The sequence below is a fragment of the Myodes glareolus genome, chromosome 2, assembly GCF_982192425.1.
Source record: "Myodes glareolus chromosome 2, mMyoGla1.1, whole genome shotgun sequence".
NCBI lineage: Eukaryota > Metazoa > Chordata > Mammalia > Rodentia > Cricetidae > Myodes > Myodes glareolus.
Window position 1 is genome coordinate 92045880 of NC_142027.1, and position 23219 is coordinate 92069098.

General features: G+C 37.3%; 1 protein-coding gene across 1 annotated transcript in view; it reads left to right on the plus strand.

Moving 5' to 3' along the window:
• LOC125396960 (vomeronasal type-2 receptor 26-like) overlaps positions 1 to 23219 on the plus strand; it is a 74465-nt gene that overhangs the window by 20924 nt on the left and 30322 nt on the right. Inside the window, exons 4-5 of the mRNA XM_087898018.1 lie at positions 3863 to 4090; positions 19971 to 20094. Coding sequence (XP_087754144.1) covers positions 3863 to 4090; positions 19971 to 20094 — 352 coding nt within the window. The remainder of the gene's footprint in view (positions 1 to 3862; positions 4091 to 19970; positions 20095 to 23219) is intronic.

Consider the following 23219-nt stretch of genomic DNA (forward strand, 5'->3'; position numbering starts at 1 on the left):
TTTGGGGGTTAAGCTAGCTGGGTGGCCAGGATGAAAAGCAGACCTGTTCCTCCCACTACAGACCTCTTAGTGTCTGGAGCACATCTGTCCAGGATTTTCTTGCTTTCAGGATTTCAATTAAAAAGTCAAGTGTGTAATTCTGATAGGTCTGTCTTTATATGTTACTTGGCCTTTTCCCCTTACAATTCTTAATATTCTTTCTTTATTCTTATATTTAAGTATTTTTTATTATTATATGGTGAGGTGACTTTTTTTGTCCAGTCTATTTGGTGTTCTGTAGGCTCTTTGAACCTTCATACACATTTCATACTTCATGTTGTGAAGGTTTTCTTCTATGATTTTGTTGAATTTTTTTCTGTGCTTTTGAGCTAGAATTCCTCTCTTCTACACTAACATTCTTAGGTTTGATCTTTTAATGGTGTCCTAGATTTCTGGGGTGTTTTGGGTTAAGAATTTGTTGGATTTAACATTTTCTTTAACCAATGAATCTATTTTCTCTATCGTATCTTCAACTCCTAACATTCTTTCTTCCATCTCTTGTATTCTGTTGGTTATACTTTTTTTGTATTTTCCATCTTTATGTGGCTTTATTTTAAACAATATTTCATTTATTTTTAGTTTTTGTTTTTGTTTTTTTGAGACAAGGTTTCTCTGTGAATCTTTGGCTGCCCTGGAAATCACTCTGCAGATCAGTCTGTCCTTGAATTCACAGAGATTTGCCTGCTTCTGCCTCCAAAGTGCTTTGATTAAAGGTATGTGCCACCATACCCAACCTCTCTCTCTCTCTCTCTCTCTCTCTCTCTCTCTCTCTCTCTCTCTCTCTCTCTCTCGACTTGATTCTTTTTCTTTTCTCTCACAAGCCTACACATTTTTAACCACACTATAAACCATTTAAAGGTTTTCTTCATCTTTGATTCTATCTTTACTGTATATCTCTTTTTTTCTGACCATGAGTCTTTAATTTGCTAAGTGATATGGCTAAGATTAAAGCTGTGTCTTTGACAGCTGAATCTACCCCATTCCTTAGCTTTCTGAGAGTCTAGCTTCATGCTGGAGGTACAGGCCAGAGCTATGTTTATTGTCACAACTTTATGGAGTTTTAAGGTTCCTGCCACCACAAAGAACATGCTGTCAGCTCTTCATAAACACCATTTAAGTGTTTTGTGGTGGAGCCTCTTAAAAGTGCTGCAAGGTTTTTGCAGCTAAAGCTGAGTCAGGAAGCCTTCCTTAAATGAGACATGCTTGCCTCTAGCAAACAGAGCCCACCTGAAAATATGCAACCAAGAAGTTGTGCTTAACTCTGTTCTTCTTATGTCTACTGTAGTTCCTGTTTCTTACCCAGATTTTCCGTTTCCAGAACTCCCTTGGTTTGTGTTTCTTTATTGCCTCTTTTTCAGTTTCCAAGTCTTGAACTGTTTCAACTGTTTGCTTCACCTGCATGGTTTTTCTTGGGTTTCTTTTGTTTCTTTAAGAAATTTATTGATTTCTTCCAATTTTTGTCTTTTCCTCCATTTCTTTAAGAAAATTTTTCATTTCCTCTTTAAGTTATTATCTTCATAAAATTATATTTAAGGTTGTTTTCTTCTACATCTTCTGTGTTAGGATGTTCAGGTCTTCTTGTTGTATGACCACTAGGTTCTACTATTACCGTGTTGTTTTTTAGGTTGTTAAATGTATTTTTTCATTGGCAACTATCCATCTCTTCCTTGAATTGGTGGTGGCAGTGTATTTGCCTCTTTCTACAATCCTTGCAGTTGGTATATGTGTCTCAGGGATCCTCTCTTAGACTGATTGTTGCAGTTGCTGTCTGTGTCTTAGGGAAACACTCATGGTCTGCTCTATGCGTTCACTTTCTGTGTCTCATGGGACCACTGAGGTCTCTGGGGATGGGGGATATGGGAGTGGAGTAAGACTTGTAGCTTACAGGGTCTGATTGACAGGGGTTGGAGCAGCCTATGTACAGGATATTTGCCTTCAAACAGGTAAGTTTAGTGGAGGCAAATAGAGGAAGATCCTGGAGTTTTGGCCCAGGGCTGGATATCCTTAAAGATTGGGATATCCAGTTGGGGAGTTGGTTATTTACCTCTCAGTTTGTTCTGTGCAGTTGCAGTCAGAGTCTTAGAGAGCTTATGAGGTCACTTGGGATGGAGGGGTTAGGTAGCAGAGTGGGACTTGTAGCTTGTGGGTATGATCAATGCAGTGAGTGGAGCAGTCGACCTGCAGGAGACTTGCCTGCTGGCCAGCTAGTGAAGGTCCAGTTTATTAACTCTTAAATAAGGCTTAAAAAAGATGAAACTCAAGACTGTGCTTCCATTATTAAAGGTTAGAACACAGATGTTGCTCACAAGCATAGGCCATATCTCTATCTATTAGTGGTAAGTGAATATGTTTGGGTTTTAAATCAATTCTATAAACCAGTATTATAAACTTGGACTCACTTATACTTTTGAGCATTCACCTTCAAATACGTTATCATCAAAAAGGTTGTTGAACAAGTCAAGTAAACTTCTTATTCAGTCAAAGATAGTTTAGTAAAAAATTAACTCTGAATGTTTTCTCTATTATGTAGTTCTTGCTATTATGGATAACAATAATATGTGACATAGACTTTGACACAGTTTGTAAACATGGCTTCCACAGATGTTAAGTCAGTATGTCTCTTATACATATAACTAAATAACTATAAAACAGGTCTTTATATCACAAGTTGCTAATTAGTTAACACAACAGGGAATCTCAGAATTGAAGTATTAACCCATTGTATTAATTTAAATATGTAATTAAATGATTACATAGAGGGATGGCTCAGCAGTTAGGAGCACTTGATCCTCTTGCAGAGGAACTGAGTTTGGTTGTTCATACACACCTGGTGGCTCAGAACTAAGTATAAGTTCCATTCTAAGAAATGTGAAACATGTAGGAATCATATATGCAGTTTGTGTATATGCATACATGTAGACAGTACATAGAAATGAAAAGAACACATATCTAGGGGCCAGAGATTGCTCAGTGGTTAGGAATACTCGCTGCTCTTTAGAAGATCCTGGTTCAGTTCCAAGTATCTGCAAAGCAGCTTACAGCTATCTGAGGCTCTGCTTATGGGGAATCCAGCACCATCTTCTATCCTTCAACAAGAAACTTACATACAAAATTAAAATGAATTAATCTAAAAATAAATCTTTTAAAATTCTAATTAAAGCACTGAATATTTGGACTTTAATTTGCATCCAATAAGGTTCATACCAAATTTAAAAGGCAAATTATGTGATTCAAACTAAATCAAGGAAGAACGGAGGAAGTTAGTGGGTCTCTTTACAATTTCCTAAAGCATAACTGATGCACAAAACTGTTGCATATTTAATATACATTTTTATGAATTAGGAGTTTTGTGTGAACTCTTGATAATATTATAAGGTCGAGATACTCTGTATATCTACATGTATTCCTATCAATTTAACTAACTGTACATACATATGTTCATTGTGTGCTATAAAAAAAGATAAATATCTTAAGGCCTGCCCACCCAAATACATAGTGTTGCTTACATTTTTATATTAGTTTCACTCAAAAACATGTATATTTTCTAATTGGAGACACAGGGCCTTGGTTCCACTAAGAACATGCTTCCAACTATGCTATGTTTAACCACTTAGATGCCATTTCTATTTATGTTCAGCTACTCATACTTTAGTTTCATGAGGAGCAAAGTTTATCTCACTGGAAAAACTTGGGAGACAATGATTCAAATGAAGCCTTTTCAAAAAGAAATCCAGAATAGGAAGAGAGAATTAGAATTGTTCTTAGGAACCATCAGTGAGAAACTTTTATGCACCACTCTTATCCAAATGATGTCTCTCTCCAGCTTCATCCATTCCTGAGGAAAATTCAGTTTACGAGCACTGATGGAGAACAAATATGCTTTGATGAGAATAAGAATCATGTGGAAAAATATGTTATACAAAATTTTGTGGTACACGCTAATCATTATACATTTCTAGTTAAAGTAGGAGAGTTTGTCTCTAAGAGTCCACAAAATCAAGGCTTGTTCCTCAATGAAGTTATGATCAAATGGCCAAGAAACTTCAATCAGGTCTGACAAAATTTCAACCTTTAATATGCTGAAAAACATCTACAAAGAGTTCTGTGAATTGTGTGGTATCTCTTTGAAATTTTCAAATAAATCTTTTTTAAAATTTATTTTATTTCTTGAAAAAGAAAACAAACTATCTTTTTATTCTACATACCAATCCCAATTCCACTTCCTCCCCTCCTCCCATTTCCTTCACCTATCCCTACACCCCACACTCTTGCACTCCTCAGAAAGAGTAAGACTCATTGTTTTTGGTAAGGTCCAAGGCCCTCCCTACTATACCCAGGCTGAGCAAGGTATCCATCCAAAGAGAATAGGTTCCAAAAAGCCAGTGCAAGCAGTAGGAGTAAATCATAGTGCCACTGCCAGTGGCCCTGCAGTCTGCCCATCCATACAACAGTCATTGTTGTTTAAGGGTGAGGGGTGAAGGGACAGTGCAAGAGGAGAAAGAGGAGAGAATGGGAAGGGGAGGAGAACTTGGGGGAACAGGATAGATGGCATGAAAGAAGGATAGAGATGAGAGCATGGAAAGAGTCTAGATTGGTCCTATGCTTGCTCCCTCCCTGTCCAGCTAGAGTTGGTGAGCTCTAACTAGCTCAGGTAAACTGTTTCAGTGGGTGTCCTCACAGTGGTCTTGACATCTTTTCTCATATTCTCACTCCTCCCACTCTTCAACTGGACTTTGAAAGCTCAGGCAAGTGTTCCACTGTCGGTCTCCTCCTCTGTTTTTCATCAGTTACTGGATGAAGGCTCTCTGGTGATATTTAAGGTATTCATCAATCTGAATAGAAGGCAACGCCAGTTTGGACACCCTCTCCTCTACTGCTTAGGGTCTTAGCTGGTGTCATCCTTGTCGATTCCTGGGAATTTCTCTAGAGCCAGGTTGCTTGCTAGCCCCATAGTTGCTCCCTCAATCAAGATATCTCTTTCCTTGCTCTCATCTCTGTCCTTCCTCCATCTCAACTATCCCATTCCCTCAAGCTCTCCTCCCCCTCTCCTCTTCTCCTCTTCCCCTTGAACCCTTTTTTCTTCCCCCATCCACATGCTCCCAATTTTGTCAGGCAATCTGATCTATTTCCCCTTTCGAGGTGGTCTATATATGTTTTGCCTATATTACAAGTTTTTAGCTCTGTTGTGAACTTGTGTGTGAATGCTCATGCATGTGAGTGCACGTGCCAGTTGAGGCCAGAGTCAGAGTGGATACCATCTGCAATTGTTCTCCATTTCATTATAAACATGATCTCTTTCTCAACTCCTTGCCTTCTGTTAGCTTTCCTTACTGTCCAGCATGCCACAGGCTGTCTCTGTCTCCATGACTGCCATAATTGGATAACAGGCATACAGTTTGGCACCTGACTTTTCTATACTTCCATTCTACACGATCAAATTCAGGACTGCATGCTTATGTGGGAGTCACAATAAATACTGAACCATCTCTTTTGTTCTATTTGATGTCTTTAATTTAAAAATAAATCAATCTTTTTCATTTGACTTTTATGTATATATACATATACATATACATGAACATGTGCATATCCATATACAAACAGGCAAGAACAAATTGTTAGCTAATTCTTGTAGATAGAATTAGTTTGAATTAAATTTGAACTTGTATGTACTTATTTATATTATAATGAATGAATAGATAAGTGTTCATGGCTATTGTATGTATATTTCCGTGAGTATACTTATGCACACAATCATGTGCATACATATGCACATTTTATTATACATGCATGTTGATGCTCAGTGCATCTCTCCATTGAACACAATTCATACTCAAACTTTTCCATAGTCCTTTTAAAGAAGATGTAAATTATGAATTTTTATATAAATCATCTCTATAACCAATGTTTGTAAACTACCTTATTTGTGTGCTGGGAGCTGACCTCAGTTTTTTCTGCAAGAGTAATATGCACTCTTAATGACTGGGTCAGTTCTCCAGCCCCATATACTTGTTAATATGTAGATATTTATGAGACAGAAACTGAGACCAATTTATGACAAGAAGCATATTTAAAGGAAAGATAGAAATATTTTCTTGCACACACAATTTCCAGAAATATTAACAAACTGGTGTTTTGTTAAAAGTATAGTGGTTAATGTAATTAACTTAGAAGTAAATTAGTTTTAAAAAAACTAAATGATTATGTCAGTAATGTTTGAAAGAAAAAGCATGGTATTACTCTGAGTGTGGTGAGTCAAGGATAAAACTCACAGTAATGAATCATATTTCAGTATCTCTGGAACATCAACATGTGATGAAGTCAGGGGAAGCTGTGATCACCCACCCATGGCCAAACTCTCTTTCATGGGACATGTCAACCAGAGTGAATGGTTGTGACTACAAGCTTGGGAAACTAAAAGTAGAAGTAGATAGGCAAGAGTGACTGGATTTCTGTCTGATAGTTCAACTGATTTGTAATTCATACAAGGAAGGAGTTTTGGCTTGCTTTTTCACAGGAGAGACTATATGGATGTTATATAAATTTCACAAAAGCTAGAAGAAGTGAGTCAGTTTGTTCAGCATAAAGAAACTTTGAACATTTAGTATCTTGAAGTGTGCTAACTTCAACTCTACACTATACACTCCCATATGGAGACCTCACAGTGCCTCATAAATATGTACAACTTTCATAGTCTTCATGCAGTTTAAATTGCTTTGGTTGAAATTACCTTAAGCCTGTGACTGATGTGCAAACCTATGACCAGGTTTTTTGTTTTGTCCTTAGACTCCTCAATCTATATGTACACAGAGTTGTGTTCCAGGTTTCTGGAAAATTATAGAAAAAGACCGACCTATCTGCTGTTTTTCTTGTGTGTTTTGTCCAGAGAGACACGTTTCCAATCAAACAGGTAATAAAAGACTTTTTCTCAAACTTCTTGTTAATGGAGAAGGAAAAAGATAAGAAGTAACCATGCTGTTGTAATGCAGCATGTAGAAACATGTCTCTTTCATTCATCCCCATATTGATTAGTAATCACTGATGATTCCACACAATGTGTGAACATTTGTGTAGCAGTCCTCATGTTATTGTGTCATCTATTTCCATTTTTCCAAAACCTGTCTTTCTTTACATGGTAGTTTTACCTTAGCTCTAGCTGTGATCCATGGTAGAGGCTGCCTAGGCAATGTGAGGTGTGCACATGAGCTTGCTACCTGTGTGTTCCTTGAATAAATGAATTCAATAATTCTTTCCTGAAAATAAGCCCCAGCAGGACAAGTACATGTGGGGCTGTTTCCAAAATATACCACACATGGAATTAAAGTTTACAACACTTTTATCTGTCATTTGGAATATCAAAAATAGTTTGAAAATCAAGTCTTTTAAAGGAAGGTACAGCAGCTTGTAGATCTTTGCTAGGTTGTGGTCAGCCCTGATATCATTTAACAGCTAATTTTATATGAACTGAGCAGGTGGTATGTAGCAATACACACACACACACACACACACACACACACACACACACACATAAATCAAAGATTAATGAAAAAAAAAGAATTAACTTAAGAGAAAACAAAAACAAGGTGGGCCCAAATGAGGAATTAGAGAGAGTAATGAGAACAGGAGTAATGAGGTAATTGTATTATAATTTTAAAAAATGAAAATATTTTAAAGAATAATTGGGAAAAGTAAAATATAAAAACCTAATGATGATGACAATCTACTATTTAATTACTGTCCTCTGTAAGAACAAACCTTAAAAAAAGAAAAAAAAGAAAAAAAGGACTCGAAATCATCAGCAAAGAAAAAAAAATTAAAAAATGACATAAGGTGAATCACCAGCATCTGTTGAAACACCTGCTACCACTCATTTATCAGATCAAAAAGGGATTCACAATCTTCCAGGCTCACCTCTTTTTTTATTTGTGAATATACCTTATGTTGACTATTTTACTTGGTATATAGACTACATATAATTAAGATAAACTGATAGTATTACAACATACTTTCCAATTGTATAAGATTTGCATCAAGTTACAAGTCATTACTCTCATTTATTCAATGAAAGAGTATTCAAAAATAATTTTCTTGATAGTATTTAAATATACATTACAGAATTGATAGTTATAGTTTAGATTCTATAGACCCTTTCAGGGCCATCTTAATTATAGTACTCAGAATGACAATCTTTCAATGAACTATTAGATTCCATCTACTTATATTTTATTGTTTGTTGTAGTCCTCATTAAGGATATTGATAAAGCTTTCTATTTAACTATTGTCTAGTCTTCTTTTTGTCATTGCTATTAAATACTCTTAGACCAAAAGCAAATGGTGGGGGTGGTAGCGTTTATTTGGTCTGCAGTTCCAGTTCACAATATATCATTGAGGGACATCAGAGCAGAAAGAAATGTAGAGCAGAAACAATGGAAGAATGCAGTTTACTGGTTCAGTGTCTAACTTGCTCACAGGCTCATAATTAGGTAGCTTTGTTACAGAGTATAAGGTCATCTACCTAGGGAGGGTTGCCTGCAGCAGAAGACTGAGCCCTTCTACATCAATGAAAATTAAGACAGTAGCTCACAGATATCTGGCCCCACCTCTTACCTTAGGATCTCTTTCAACTCTTGGGTCCTCCAACAATTGCTGATCCGTTCTGGACAGCTGAATGGGAACTACAACTCTTTTCAATTGAATAATGGGTTGGTGACATAAACAGAAATTCTGTAACATTTCCCCTTTTTGACTAATAAAATGGGCAAGGATCTAAATATAACATCATAAAACTATAAACAATAAGAATTATCATCAATTGTTATCCAAATAGAAAGAAAATATAATAACCTTAACTAAAATGAAACTACATACAACAAGAAAATTATCAAGTAATAAAAATATTCTCTACTTCCCACCAACAATGGATGAGTGTTCCCCTCACCCCACAACCTCTCCAGCATAGGCTATCATTGGTGTTTTTGACTTTAGCTATTCTGACAGGTGTGAGATGGTATCTCAAAGTGGTTTTGATTTGCATTTCCCTGATCGCTAAGGAGGTTGAGCATGACCTTAAGTGTCTTCTGGCCATTCGAAGTTCATCTGTTGTGAATTCTCTGTTAAGTTCAGTACCCCATTTTTTAATTGGGTTAATTAGAGTTTTAGTGCCTAGTTTCTTGAGTTCTTTGTATATTTTGGAGATCAGACCTTTGTCTGATGAGGGGTTGGTGAAGATCTTCTCCCAGTCAGAAGGCAGCCTTTTTGTCCTACTGACAGTGTCCTTTGCTTTACAGAAGCTTCCCAGTTTCAGTAGATCCCATTTATTCATTGTTTCTCTTATTGTCTGTGCTGCTGGGGTCCTACTTAGGAAGAGGCCTCCTGTGCCTAAATCTTGTAGACTACTTCCCACTTTCTCTTCTATCAGGTTCAAAGTGGACGGATTAATGTTGATGTCTTTAATCCATTTGGACTTGATTTTTGTGCATGGTGATAGATATGGATCTACTTTCATTTTTTTACAGGTTGACATCCAGTTATGCCAGCACCATTTGTTAAAGATGCTTTCCTTCTTCCATTGTATACCTTTAGCTCCCTTGTCAAAAATCAGGTGTTCATAAGTTTGTGGGTTAATATCCGGGTCTTCTATTCGATTCCATAGGTCGACTTCTCTGTTGTTATGCCAATACCAAGCTGTTTTCAAAACTGTTGCTCTGTAATAGAGTTTGAAGTCAGGGATGGTAATGCCTCCAGAAGTTCCTTTATTGTATAAGATTGTTTTGGCTATCCTGGGTTTTTTGTTTTGCCATATAAACTTGATTATTGTTCTCTCAAGGTCTGTGAAGAAGTTTGATGGGATTTTGATGGGAATTGCATTGAATCTATAGATTGCGTTTGGTAGAATTGCCATTTTTACTATGTTGATTCTCCCAATCCAAGAGCAGGGGAGGTCTTTCCATTTTCTGGTATCCTCCTCAATTTCTTTCTTCAAGGACTTAAAGTTTTTGTCAAATAGGTCTTTCACTTCCTTGGTTAGAGTTACCCCAAGATATTTTATGCTATTTGTGGCTATCATGAAAAGTGATGTTTCTCTGATTTCCCTCTCTGCTTCTTTGTCCTTTGTGTATAGGAGGGCAACCGATTTTTTGGAGTTGATCTTGTATCCTGCCACATTACTAAAGGTGTTTATCAACTGTAGGAGTTCTTTGGTAGAGTTTTTGGGGTCTCTTATGTACACTATCATATCATCTGCAAATAACGAAAGTTTCACTTCATCCTTTCCAATTCGAATCCCCTTGATTCCCTTATGTTGTCTTATTGCTATTGCTAGAACTTCAAGCACTATATTGAAGAGGTATGGAGAGAGTGGACAGCCTTGTCGTGTTCCTGATTTTAGTGGAATGGCTTTGAGTTTCTCTCCGTTCAATTTGAAGGTAGCTGTCGGTTTACTGTATATTGCTTTTATTATATTCAGGTATGTTCCTCGTAAACCCAATCTCTCCAACACCCTTATCATAAAGGGGTGGTAAATTTTGTCAAATGCTTTCTAAGCATCCAATGAAATGATCATATGGTTTTTTTCTTTCAGTTTATTTATATGATGGATTACATTGATAGATTTGCATATGTTGAACCAACCCTGCATCTCTGGGATGAAGCCCACTTGATCATAATGGATGATTTTTCTAATGTATTCATGGATTAGGTTTGCCAGTATTTTATTGAGTACCTTGGCATCAATGTTCATGAGTGAGATTGGTTTGAAATTCTCTTTCTTGGTTGTGTCTTTGTGTGGTTTTGATATCAGGGTAACTGTAGCTTCATAAAAAGAGTTTGGCAATGAATCTTCTGTTTCTATATTGTGAAATACATTAAGGAGTATAGGTATTAGCTCTTCCTGGAAGTTCTGGTAGAATTCTGCATTGAAACCATCTGGTCCTGGGCTTTTTTTGGTAGGGAGATTTTTGATAACAGCTTCTAATTCTTCACGACTAACAGGTCTATTTAGATTGTTCACCTGTTCTTGGTTCAACTTTGGTATATGGTACTTATCTAAAAAAATGTCCATTTCTTTTACATTTTCCAATTTTGTGGCATATAAAATTTCATAGTAAGATCTAATGATTCTCTGAATTTCCTCTGTGTCTGTGGTTATGTCCCCCTTTTCATTTCTGATCCTATTAATTTGCAAGTTCTCTCTCAAATAGGAAAGAATGTACCTTCTTCTCTGCAGCTCATGGAACCTTCTCGAAAATTGACCGCATACTCGGTAACAAAGCAAACTTCCGCAGATACAAAAAATATTAGTAACCACCTGTGTCTTGTCAGATCACCATGGATTAAAGTTAGAATTCAACAACAGTGCTACCCCCAGGAAGCCAACAAACTCATGGAAGTTGAACAGTCAACTACTAAATCACCCCTGGGTCAAGGAAGAAATAAAGAAAGAAATTAAACTCTTCCTTGAATTTAATGAAAACAAAGACACAACGTATTCAAACCTATGGGACACTATGAAAGCACTGCTAAGAAGAAAGTTCATAGCACTAAGTGCCCAATTAAAGAAAACGGAGAAAGCACACATTGGAGACTTAACAGCACACTTGAAGGCTCTAGAAAAAAAAGAAGCTGATTTACCCAGGAGGTCTAGAAGACTGGAAATAATCAAACTGAGGGCTGAAATCAACAAAATAGAAACACAGAAAACAATCCAGAGAATCAATGAAACAAAAAGCTGGGTCTTGGAGAAAATCAACAAGATTGACAAACACTTATCCAAACTAATCAAACGGCAGAGAGAGAAACCTTTCACGGTAGCCACAAATAACATAAAATATCTTGGGGTTACTCTAACCAAGGAAGTAAAAGACCTATTTGACAAGAACTTTAAGCCTTTAAAGAAAGAAATTGAGGAGGATACCAGAAAATGGAAAGACCTCCCCTGCTCTTGGATTGGGAGGATCAACATAGTAAAAATGGCAATTCTACCAAAAGCAATCTATAGATTCAATGCAATCCCCATAAAAATCCCACCAAACTTCTTCACAGAACTTGAGAGAACAATAATCAAGTTTATATGGCAAAACAAAAAACCCAGGATAGCCAAAACAATCTTATACAATAAAGGAACTTCTGGAGGCATTACCATCCCTGACTTCAAACTCTATTACAGATCTACAGCATTGAAGACAGCTTGGTATTGGCATAAGAACAGAGAAGTCCACCTATGGAATCAAATAGAAGACCCGGATACTAACCCACAAACCTATGAACACCTAATTTTCGACAAGGGAGATAAAGGTATACAATTTAAGAAGGAAAGCATCTTTAACAAATGGTGCTGGTATAACTGGATGTCAACATGTAGAAGAATGAAAGTAGATCCATATCTATCAACATGCACAAAAATCAAGTCCAAATGGATTAAAGACATCAACATCAATCTGTCCACTTTGAACCTGATAGAAGAGAAAGTGGGAAGTAGTCTACAAGATATAGGCACAGGAGGCCTCTTCCTAAGTAGGACCCCAGTAACACAGACAATAAGAGAAACAATGAATAAATGGGACCTGCTGAAACTGAGAAGCTTCTGTAAAGCAAAGGACACTGTCAATAAGACAAAAAAGCTGCCTTCTGACTGGGAGAAGATCTTCACCAATCCCTCATCAGACAAAGGTCTGATCTCCAAAATATACAAAGAACTCAAGAAACTAGACACTAAAACTCTAATTAACCCAATTTAAAAAAGGGGGACTGATCTGAACAGAGAATTCACAGCAGATGAACTTCGAATGGCCAGAAGACACTTAAGGTCATGCTCAACCTCCTTAGCGATCATGGAAATGCAAATCAAAACCACTTTGAGATACCATCTTACACCTGTCAGAATAGCTAAAGTCAAAAACACCAATGATAGCCTATGCTGGAGAGGATGTGGAATGAGGGGAACACTCATCCATTGTTGGTGGGAATGCAAACTTGTGCAGCCACTGTGGAAATCAGTGTGGCGGTTTCTCAGGAAACTGGGAGTCAACCTCCCTCAAGACCCAGCAATTCCGCTCTTGGGAATATACCCAAGAGATGCCCTATCATACTACAAAAGTATTTGTTCAACTATGTTCATAGCTGCACTATTTGTAATAGCCAGAACCTGGAAACAACCTAGGTGCCCCTCAATAGAAAAATGGTTAAAAAAGGTGTGGAACATATATACATTAGAGTTTTACTCGGCGGTTAAAAACAATGACATCTTGAATTTTGCATGCAAATGGATGGAAATAGAAAACGCTTTATTGAGTGAGGTAAGCCAGACCCAAAAAGAGGAACACGGTATGTATTCACTCATAAGTGGATTCTAACCATAATTAAAGGTCTTTGAGCCTATTATTCGTGATCCTAGAGAAGCTAAATAAGAAGATGAACCTGATGAAGATTATTTAGCTATCCACCAGGAGGTAGGAAATAGACAAGAGTCCCAGATCCTTTGTCTGGAGAAGGACGGCTATGCAGTCGGAGGCCCACATTGGAGCAACGGATTGAGCCCCCCGAGGTCCGGAGGGGGAGCGGAAGGAGGAGGAACATGAAAGACGAAATCAGTACTGCGAGGGATGCTATCACCCACTGATACAAGGGAACGGATCTGATGAGAATTTACCAGGGCCAGTCGAACTGGGACTGAACGAGGACGTGATCTAGCCAGATTCTCGGAATTTGGCCGGATTCTCTGACTGTGGCTGGCCCGGGGTCTTTCTGAAAAACCATTGACTATGACACTGGGACCTGTTTCCTCTGCATATGCTGGATTTTGGGGATCCAGTCTGTTTGGACGCTCGCCTTCCTGGACTTGGAGGGAGGGGGAGGGAGCTGGAGCTTCCCACAGGGCAGGAAACCCTGACTGCCCTGGGGGACGGAGGGGAAGGAGGGGGGAGTGGGGGGAGTGGGAGGGTGTTGGGAGGGGGGGCGGAAATGGAAACTTTTATAATTTAATAAAATTTACTAAAAAAAAAAAAAAAAAGAAAAATGGTTAAAGGTGTGGAACATATATGCATTAGAGTTTTACTCAGCGGTAAAAAACAATGACATCTTGAATTTTGAATGCAAATGGATGGAAATAGAAAACGCTTTACTGAGTGAGGTAATCCAGACCCAAAAAGAGGAATATGGTATGTACTCACTCATAAGTTTAGTCTAGCCATAGTTAAAGGTCTTTGAGTTTATAATTTGTGATCCTAGAGAAGATAGATAAGAAGGTGAACCTGAAGAAAATTTTATATAGTTATCATCCTGGATAATAGAACTAGGCAAGATTGCCCAGGAAACTCAGGTTCATGGGGGGTGGGGGTGGAAGTAAGGGAAGATGGTTAGGGAGAGGGGAGAGGGCGAGAATTGGGGATGGCTTGGGGGAATGAGGGGGGGATGGAGGAAGGATGGTTATGGAAACAGGGAAGTTTATATCGCAACATAGAGAGCCATTCTAGCCTTTGCAAGAGACTTGATTCTGGAGGGGTTCCCAGTAAAAATTAAATAAAAAATAAATAAATAAATAAATAAATAAATAAATAAATAAATAAATAAAAAGAAAAAGAAAAAAAAGAAAAAGAAAACGCTCTACTGAGTCAGGTAAGCCAGACCCAAAAAGAGGAATAAGGTATGTATTCACTTATAAGTGGATTCTAGCCATAATTAAAGGTCTTTGAGCCTATTATTGGTGATCCTAGAGAAGCTAAATAAGAAGGTGAACCTGAAGAAAATTCAGGTAGCTTTCCTCCTGGAGATTGGAAATAGACAAGAGTTCCAGGTAACCACGGGTGCATGGGGGGGTAGTTGAGAGGGGAGAGGGTTAAAGAGAAGGGAGCAGGGGAGTTATGGGAAATGCTCGGGGAACTGGGGGGGGAGGGAGGAAGGATAGATATGGGTTCAGGGAAGAATATATCCCAACTATGGAAGTCAGTTTAGGGTTTACTAGAGACTTGACTGTAAATGGGATTCCAGGTTCAAGGAGAGATCCCCAGATTGTTCTCTGGACAGAGGAGAGGGTGCCTGAACTGGCCTTGGCCCATAACCATACTGATGAATATTTTGCTTATCACCATAGATCCTTCATCTGGCAATGGATGAAGATAGAGACGGGGACCCACGTTGGAAAACTGGACTTAACTCCCTAGGTCCAAGCGAGAAGCAGAAGGAAGAAGAACGTGAGCAGGGAGGGCAAGATCAGAGGGAACCTTCATCTGGCAATGGATGGCGATGCAGACTGAGACCCACATTGGAGCACCGGACAGAGCCCCCCAAGGTCCAAAGGAGGAGCAGAAGGAGGAAGAACATTTAAAAGGAAATCAGAACCGCAAGGGGAGCGATCACCCACTGATACAAGGGAACTGATCTAATGAGAGTTCACCAAGGCCAGTTGACTGAGACTGAAGGAGCGCTTGATCCAACCAGATTCTCTGGAGGAGGCTGGATTCCCTGAATGTGGCTGACCCGAAGTCTTTCTAAAAAGCCATTGACAATGACTCTGGGACTTGTTTCCTCTGCATATTCTGGATTTTTGGGGATCCAGTCTGTTTGGATACTCACCTTCCTGGACCTGGAGGGAGCGGGAAGGAACTTGAACTACCCACAGGGCAGGAAACCCGGACTGCTCTTAGGGATGGAGAGGGAAGAGGAGAGGGAGTGGGGGGAGCGGGAGGGTGTTGGGAGGAGGGGCGAAAATGGAAACTTTTATATTTTAATAAACTTAAAAAAAATAAAATCCCAAGAACCAAATTAAAAAAAATAAATAAATAAAAAATTAACTCTACATGTTTTCTCTATTATGTAGTTCTTACTAAAATGAATAACAATAATATGTGACATAGACTTTGACACAGTCTTCCACAGATTTTAAGTTAGTATGTCTCTTGCACATATAACTAAATACCTATGAAACAGGTCTTTAAATCACAAGTTGCTAATTAGTTGACACAACAGTGAATCTCAGAATTGAAGTATTAACCCATTGTATTAATTTAAATGATTATATAGAAGAATGGCTCAGCAATTAGGTTCTTCTTATAGAGGAACTTAGTTTGGTTGTTCATACACACCTGGTGGCTGACAACTATGTGTAAGTTCCATTCTAGGAATCATACATGCAGTTTGGGTATATGCATACATATAGACAGTACACAGAAATGAAAAGAACACAAATCTAGATACTTGCTGCTCTTTAGAAGACCAGGGTTCAGTTCCAAGTATCTGCAAAGCAGCTTAAGACTGTCTGTAACTCTGCTTGTGGGGAACCAAGCACCATTTTCTATCCTTCAACAAGAAACTTACACACAAATTAAAATGAATTAATCTAAAAATAAATCTTTTAAAAATCTAATTAAAGCACTGAATTTTTGAATTTTAATTTGCATCCAATAAGGTTCATACCAAATTTAAAAGGCAAATTATGTGATTCAAACTAAATCTAAGAATAATGGAGGCAATTAGTAGGTCTCTTTATAGTTCCTGAAGCTTAAATGACACAAAAAATTGCTGCATATTTAATATACATTTTTATGAATTAGGAGCTTTGTGTGAACTCCTGCTAATATTATATGGTCAAGATACTCTGTATATCTACATGTATTCCTATCTACTTAACTAACTGTACAGACAAATGTTCATTGTTTGCTATAAAAAAGATAAATATCTTAATGCCTATAGATTCAAATGCATAGTGTTACTTACATTTTTACCCCAGTTTCACTCAAAAACATGTATATTTTCTAATTGGAGACACAGGGCCTTGGTTCCACTAGGAACATGCTTCCAACTATGCTATGTTTAACCACTTAGATGCCATTTCTATTTTCTATTACGTTCAGCTACTCCTACTTTAGTTTCATGAGGAGCAAAGTTCATCTCACTGGAAAAACTTGGGAGACAATGATTCAAATGAAGCCTTTTCAAAAAGAAATCCAGAATAGGGAGAGAGAACTAGGATTGTTCTTAGGAACCATCAGTGAGAAACTTTTATGCACCACTCTTAACAAAATGCTGTCTCTCTCCAGCTTCATCCATTCCTGAGGAAAATTCAATTTGTAAGCACTGATGGAGAACAAATATGCTTTGACGAGAATAAGAATCATGTGGAAAAATACGATATACAAAATTTTATTGTACACGCTAGACACTATACATTTCTAGTTAACGTAGGAGAGTTTGTCTCCACAAGTCCACAAGATCAAGGCTTATTCATCAATGAAGTTATGATCAAATGGCCAAGAAACTTCAATCAGGTATGACAAAATTTCAACCTTTAATATGCTGAAAAACTTCTACAAAAGTTCTGTGAATTGTATGGTATCTCTTTGAAATTTTCAAATAATTCTTTTTTATAATTTATTTTATTTTTTAAAAAAGAAAACAAATTATCTTTTTTATTTTACATACCAATCCCAGTTCCCACTTCCACCCCTCCTCCCATTTCCTTCACCTATCCCTACACCCCAAAGCCATGCACTTCTCAGAAAGAGTAAGACTCATTGTTTTTGGTAAGGTCCAAGGCCCTCCCTACTATACCCAGGCTGAGCAAGGTATCCATCCAAAGAGAATAGGTTCCAAAAATCCAGTACAAGCAGTAGGAGTAAATCATAGTGCCACTGCCAGTGGCCCTGCAGTCTGACCTTCCATACAACTCTCATTGTTGTATAAGGGTGATGGGGGATGGAACAGTGGAAGAGGAGGAGAGAAGGGGAGGGGGAGGAGAACTTGGGGGAACAGGATACTTGACATGGAGGAAGGATATAAATGAGAGCATGGAAAGAGTCTAGATTGGTCCTATGCTTGTTTTCTCCCCGTCTGACTGGAGTTGGTGAGCTCCAATTAGCTCAGGTCAACTGTTTCAGTGGATGTCCCCATCAAGGTCTTGACATCTTTTCTCATATTCTCACTCCTCCCACTCTTCAAATGAACTTTGAAAGCTCAGGCAAGTGTTCCACTGTGGGTCTCTGCCTCTGTTATCATCAGTTTCTAGATGAAGGTTCTATGGTGATATTTAAGGTATTCTTCAATCTGAATAGAAGGCAAGGCCAGTTTGGACACCACTCCTCTATTGCTTAGGGTCTTAGCTGGTGTTATCCTTTTCGATTCCTTGGAATTTCTCTAGAGCCAGGTTGCTTGCTCCCTCAATCAAGATATCTCTTTCCTTGCTCTCATCTCTGTCCTTCCTCCATCTCAACTACCCCATTCCCTCAAGTTCTCCTCCCCCTCCCCTATCCTCTTCCCCTTGAACCCTTTTATCTCCCCCATCTACATGCTCCCAATTTTATCAGGCAATCTTATCTATTTCCCCTTTCAAGGTGATCTATGTATGGTTTGCCTGTATTATAAGTTCTTAACTCTGTTGTGAGCTTGTGCTCATGCAGTGAGTGCATGTGCTATTGAGGCCACAGTCAGAGTGAACACCATCTTACCATCTGCAATTCTTCTCCATTTTATTATAAACACAATCTCTCTCTGAACTCCTTGCCTTCTGATTTAGCTTTCCTTACTGTTCAGCATGCCACAGACTGTCTCCTTTTCTCCATGGCTGCCATAATTGAATAACAGGCACACATTTTGGCACCAAACTTTTCTATACTTCCATTCTGCATGATCAAATTCAGGACTGCATGCTTATGTGGGAGTCACAATAAATACTGAGCCATCTCTTTTGTTCTATTTGATGTCTTTAATTTAAAAATAAATCAATCTTTTTAATTTGACATATATATATACATATACATGAACAGGTACATGTACAAACAGACAAGAACATATTGTTAGCTAATTCCTGTAGATAGAATGAGTTGGAATTAAATTTGAACTTCTATGTATTTATCAATATTATAATGAATTAATAGATCAGTGTACATGACTATATATACAATTGTATGTATATTTCTGTGTGTATAAACATGTACACAATCATGTGCATACATATGCCCATTTTATTATACATGCATGTTGAAGCTAAGTGCATCTCTCCATTGAACACAATTCGTACTCAAACTTTTCCATAGTCCTTATAAAGAATATGTAAATTATGAATGTTTATATAATCATGTCTATAATCATTGTTTGTAAATTACCTTATTTGTGTACTGTGAGCTGACCTCAGGTTTCTCTGCAAGACTAGGGTGAACTCTTAATGGTTGGGCCAGTTCTCCAGCCCCATATACTTGTTGATATGTAGTTACTTATGAGAAAGAAACTGAGTCCAATTTATGACAAGAAACATGTCTAAAGGAAAGATAGGAATATTTTCTTGCACACAAAATTTCCAGAAATATTAACTAACTGATGTTTTGCTAAAAGTATAGTGGTTAATGTAATTAACTTAGAAGTAAATTGGTTTTAAAATTTGAAAGAAAAAGCATGGTATTACTCTGAGTGTGGGGAGTCAAGGATAAAACTCACAGTAATGGATCATATTTCAGTATCTCTGGAACATCAACATGTGATGAAGTCAGGGGAAGCTTTGATCATCCACCAATGGCCAAACTCTCTTTCATGTTACATGTCAATCAGAGTGATTGGTTGTGACTACAAGCTTGGTAAGCTAAAAGTAGAAGTAGATAGGCAAGAGTGACTGGGTTTCTGCCTGACAGTTCATCTGATTTGTAATTCATACAAGGAAGGAGTTTTTGCTTGCTCTTTCACAGAGAGAATATATGGATGTTCTACACTTATCACAAATGCTAACTGAAGTGAGTCACAGTTTGTTCAGCATAAAGAAACTTTGAACATTTGGTATCTTGAAGTGTGATAACTTCAACTCTACACTCTACACTCCCGTATGGAGACCTCACAGTGCCTCATAAATATGTATAACTTTCATAGTCTTCATGCAGTTTAAATTGCTTTGGGTAAAACTACCTTAAGCCTGTGACTGATGTGCAAATTTATGACTAGGTTTTCTATTTTGCCCTTAGACTCCTCAATCTATATGTACACAGAGCTGTGGTCCAGGTTTCTGGAAAATTATAGAAAAAGACAGACCTATCTGCTGTTTTTCTTGTGTGTTTTGTCCAGAGAGACACGTTTCCAATCAAACAGGTAATAAAATACTTTTTCTTCAACTTCTTTTTAATGTAGAAGGAGAAAGATAAGAGGTGACCATTATCTTGTAATACAGAATGGAGAACCCATGTCTCTTTGATTCATTCCCATATTGATTAGTAATCACTGATGATTGCACACAATGTGTGAAAACATTTTTGTGGCAATCCTCATGTTATTGTGTCATTTGCATCCCTATTTCCAAACCTTCCTTTCCTTGTATGGTAGCTTCATCTCATCTCTAGCTGGGATCCATGATAGAGGCTGCCTAGGCAATGTGAGGAATGCACACGACCATGCTACCTGTATCTTTCTTGAATAAATTAATTTAAAATTCTTTCCAGAAAATAAGCCCCCCGCAGGACAAGGACATGTGGGACTGTTTCCAAAATATACCACACATGGAATTAAAGTTTACAACACTTTTATCTGTCATTTGGAATATCAAAAATAGTATGAAAATCAAGTCTTTGTAAAGGAAGGTACAGCAGCTTGTAGATCTTTGCTATGTTGTTTTCAGCCCTGATATCATTAAAAAGCTAATTTTATATGGACTGATCAGGTGGTATTTAGCAATACACACACACACACACACACACACAATTACAAACATAAGTGAACAATTAATGAAAAAGAAGAATGAATTTAAGAGAAAATAAAAACAAGGTGGGTCTAAGTGAGGGATTAGAGAGAGTAATGAGAAGGGGAGTAATGAGGTAATTATATTATAATTTTAAAAATTGAAGATATTATAAAGAATAATTGGGAAAAGTAAAATATAAAAATCTAATGATGATGACAATCTATTTAATTACTGTCCTCTGTAAGAACAAACCTTAAAAAAAGAAAAAAGAGAAAAAGGATTTGAAATCATCAAAAAAAAGAACAACCTTAAACAAATGAATAACAGATTATGTTATTGCAACAAATGAAAGGGGAGGTATATTTCAATTTTCTAAGATCTAGTGTTACTATAGGTTAACTTTTTGCAGAGTCCTATGTGATTGTCATCATCTTGAAGATAGGAAACTTTATTTTTAATTATAGAGCAGAATTAATAGATACTTTAGGCTAAAAAAAGATTATTAAAAGTAAGTGTTTTATTATTGTATGTGTGTCAGATATGTGTGTGTGTGTGTGTGTGTGTGCCTATGTGCTTGCATGTATCTGCCACAGCTCACATATAAGGTCAGAGGACATCATTGTGGAGCATGGTCATCCTCTTTGACTTTGATGAGTGTTTAGAGATCACACTCACGTACTCAGAATGGCAATCTTTTAATGAACTGTTAGATTCCATCTACTTATATTTTATTGTTTGACTATAGTCTTCATTAAGGTTATTGATAAAGCGTTCTATTTAACTGTTGTCTAGTCTTCTTTTTGTCATTGATATTAAATACTCTTAGATCAAAAGCAAATGGTGGGGATGGTAGAGTTTACTTGGTCTGCAGTTCCAGTTCACAATATATCATTGAGGGACATCAGAGCAGAAAGAAATGTAGAGCAGAAACGAAGGAAGAATACAGTTTACTGGTTCAGTGTCTAGCCTGCTCACAGACACATAATTAGGTAGCTTTGTTATAGAGTATAAGGTCATCTACCTAGGGAAGGTTGCCTGCTGCAGAGGACTGAGCCCTTCTACACCAATGAAAATTAAGACAATAGCTCACAGATATCTGGCCCCACCTTTTACCTTAGGATCTCTTTCAACTCCTGGGTCCTCCAACAATTGCTGATCCGTTCTGGCCAGCTGAATGGGAACTACAACTCTTTTCAGTTGAAAAATGGTTTGGTTACATAAATGGAAATTCTGTAACATTTCCCCTTTTTGACTAATAAAATGGGCAAGGATCTAAATATAACATCGTAAAACTATAAACAATAAGAATTATCATCACATGTTGTCCAAATAGAAAGAAAACATAATAACCTTAACAAAAATGAAACAACATACAACAAGAAAATTATCAAGTAATAAAAACATTCTCTACTCTATAGGATTGTTTTGGCTAACCTGGGTATTTTTTCCCATATGAAGTTGAGTATTGTTCTTTCAAGGACTGTGCAGATTTGTATTGGGATTTTGAGCGAGATTGCATTGAATATTTAGATTGCTTTTGGTAGGATTGCCATTGTCATTATGTTAATCCTACCTATCCAAGAATGTGGGAGATCTTTCTACTTTCTGGTAGCTTCTTCAATTATTTCTTCTAAGAAATAAAGCTCTTGTAGAATAGGTCTTTCACTTTTTTGGTTAGTGTTACCCCAAGATATTTTGTTCTATTTGTGGCTATTGTGAAAAGTCATGTTTCTCAGCTTCTTTATCATTTGTATATAGGAGGGATACTGACTTTTTTAGCTGATCTTGTATACTGCCATATTACTGAAGGTATTTATCAGCGTTAGGAGTTCCCTGGTAGAGTCTTTCAGGTCAATTATATATACTATAATAATGAAAATAATGAAAGTTTGACTTTTTCCTTTCCAATTTGAATCCCTTTGACCTCCTTTTGTTGTCTTATTGCTATAGGCAGAACTTCAAGAACTATGTTGACTAGATATAGAGAATGCAGGAAAACTTTTGCTCAGCTATGTTCATAGAATAATTATTCATAATAGCCATAACCTGGAAACAACCTAGATACTCCGCAACCCAAGAATGGATAAAGAAAATTGGGATATTTACACAGTAGATTACTATTCAGTGGTTAAAAAAAAAATGTCATTCTGAAATTTTCATGCAAATGGATGGAACTAGAAAACACCATCCTGAGTAAGGTAACCCATTCCCAAAAGGATGAATATGGGAATATGGTATGTATTCACTCACAAGTGGATACTAGCTGTAAAGCAAAGGATATTGAGCCTATAGGTCACGATATAGAGTTCCATCTGGAAAGTAGAAATAGGTAAAATAGCCTGACAAAATTGGGAGCATGAGGGTGGGGGAAGAATGGAGGAGGGTAAAATGAAGGAGAGAAAGGGAGGGGTGAAGAGAACTTGAGGATACAGGATAGTTGAGATTGAGGAAGAAAAAAGATGAGCAAACAAAGAGATATCTTGATTGAGAGAGCCATTATGAGGCAAGGAAAAAAAATCTGGATTTATAGAAATTCCCA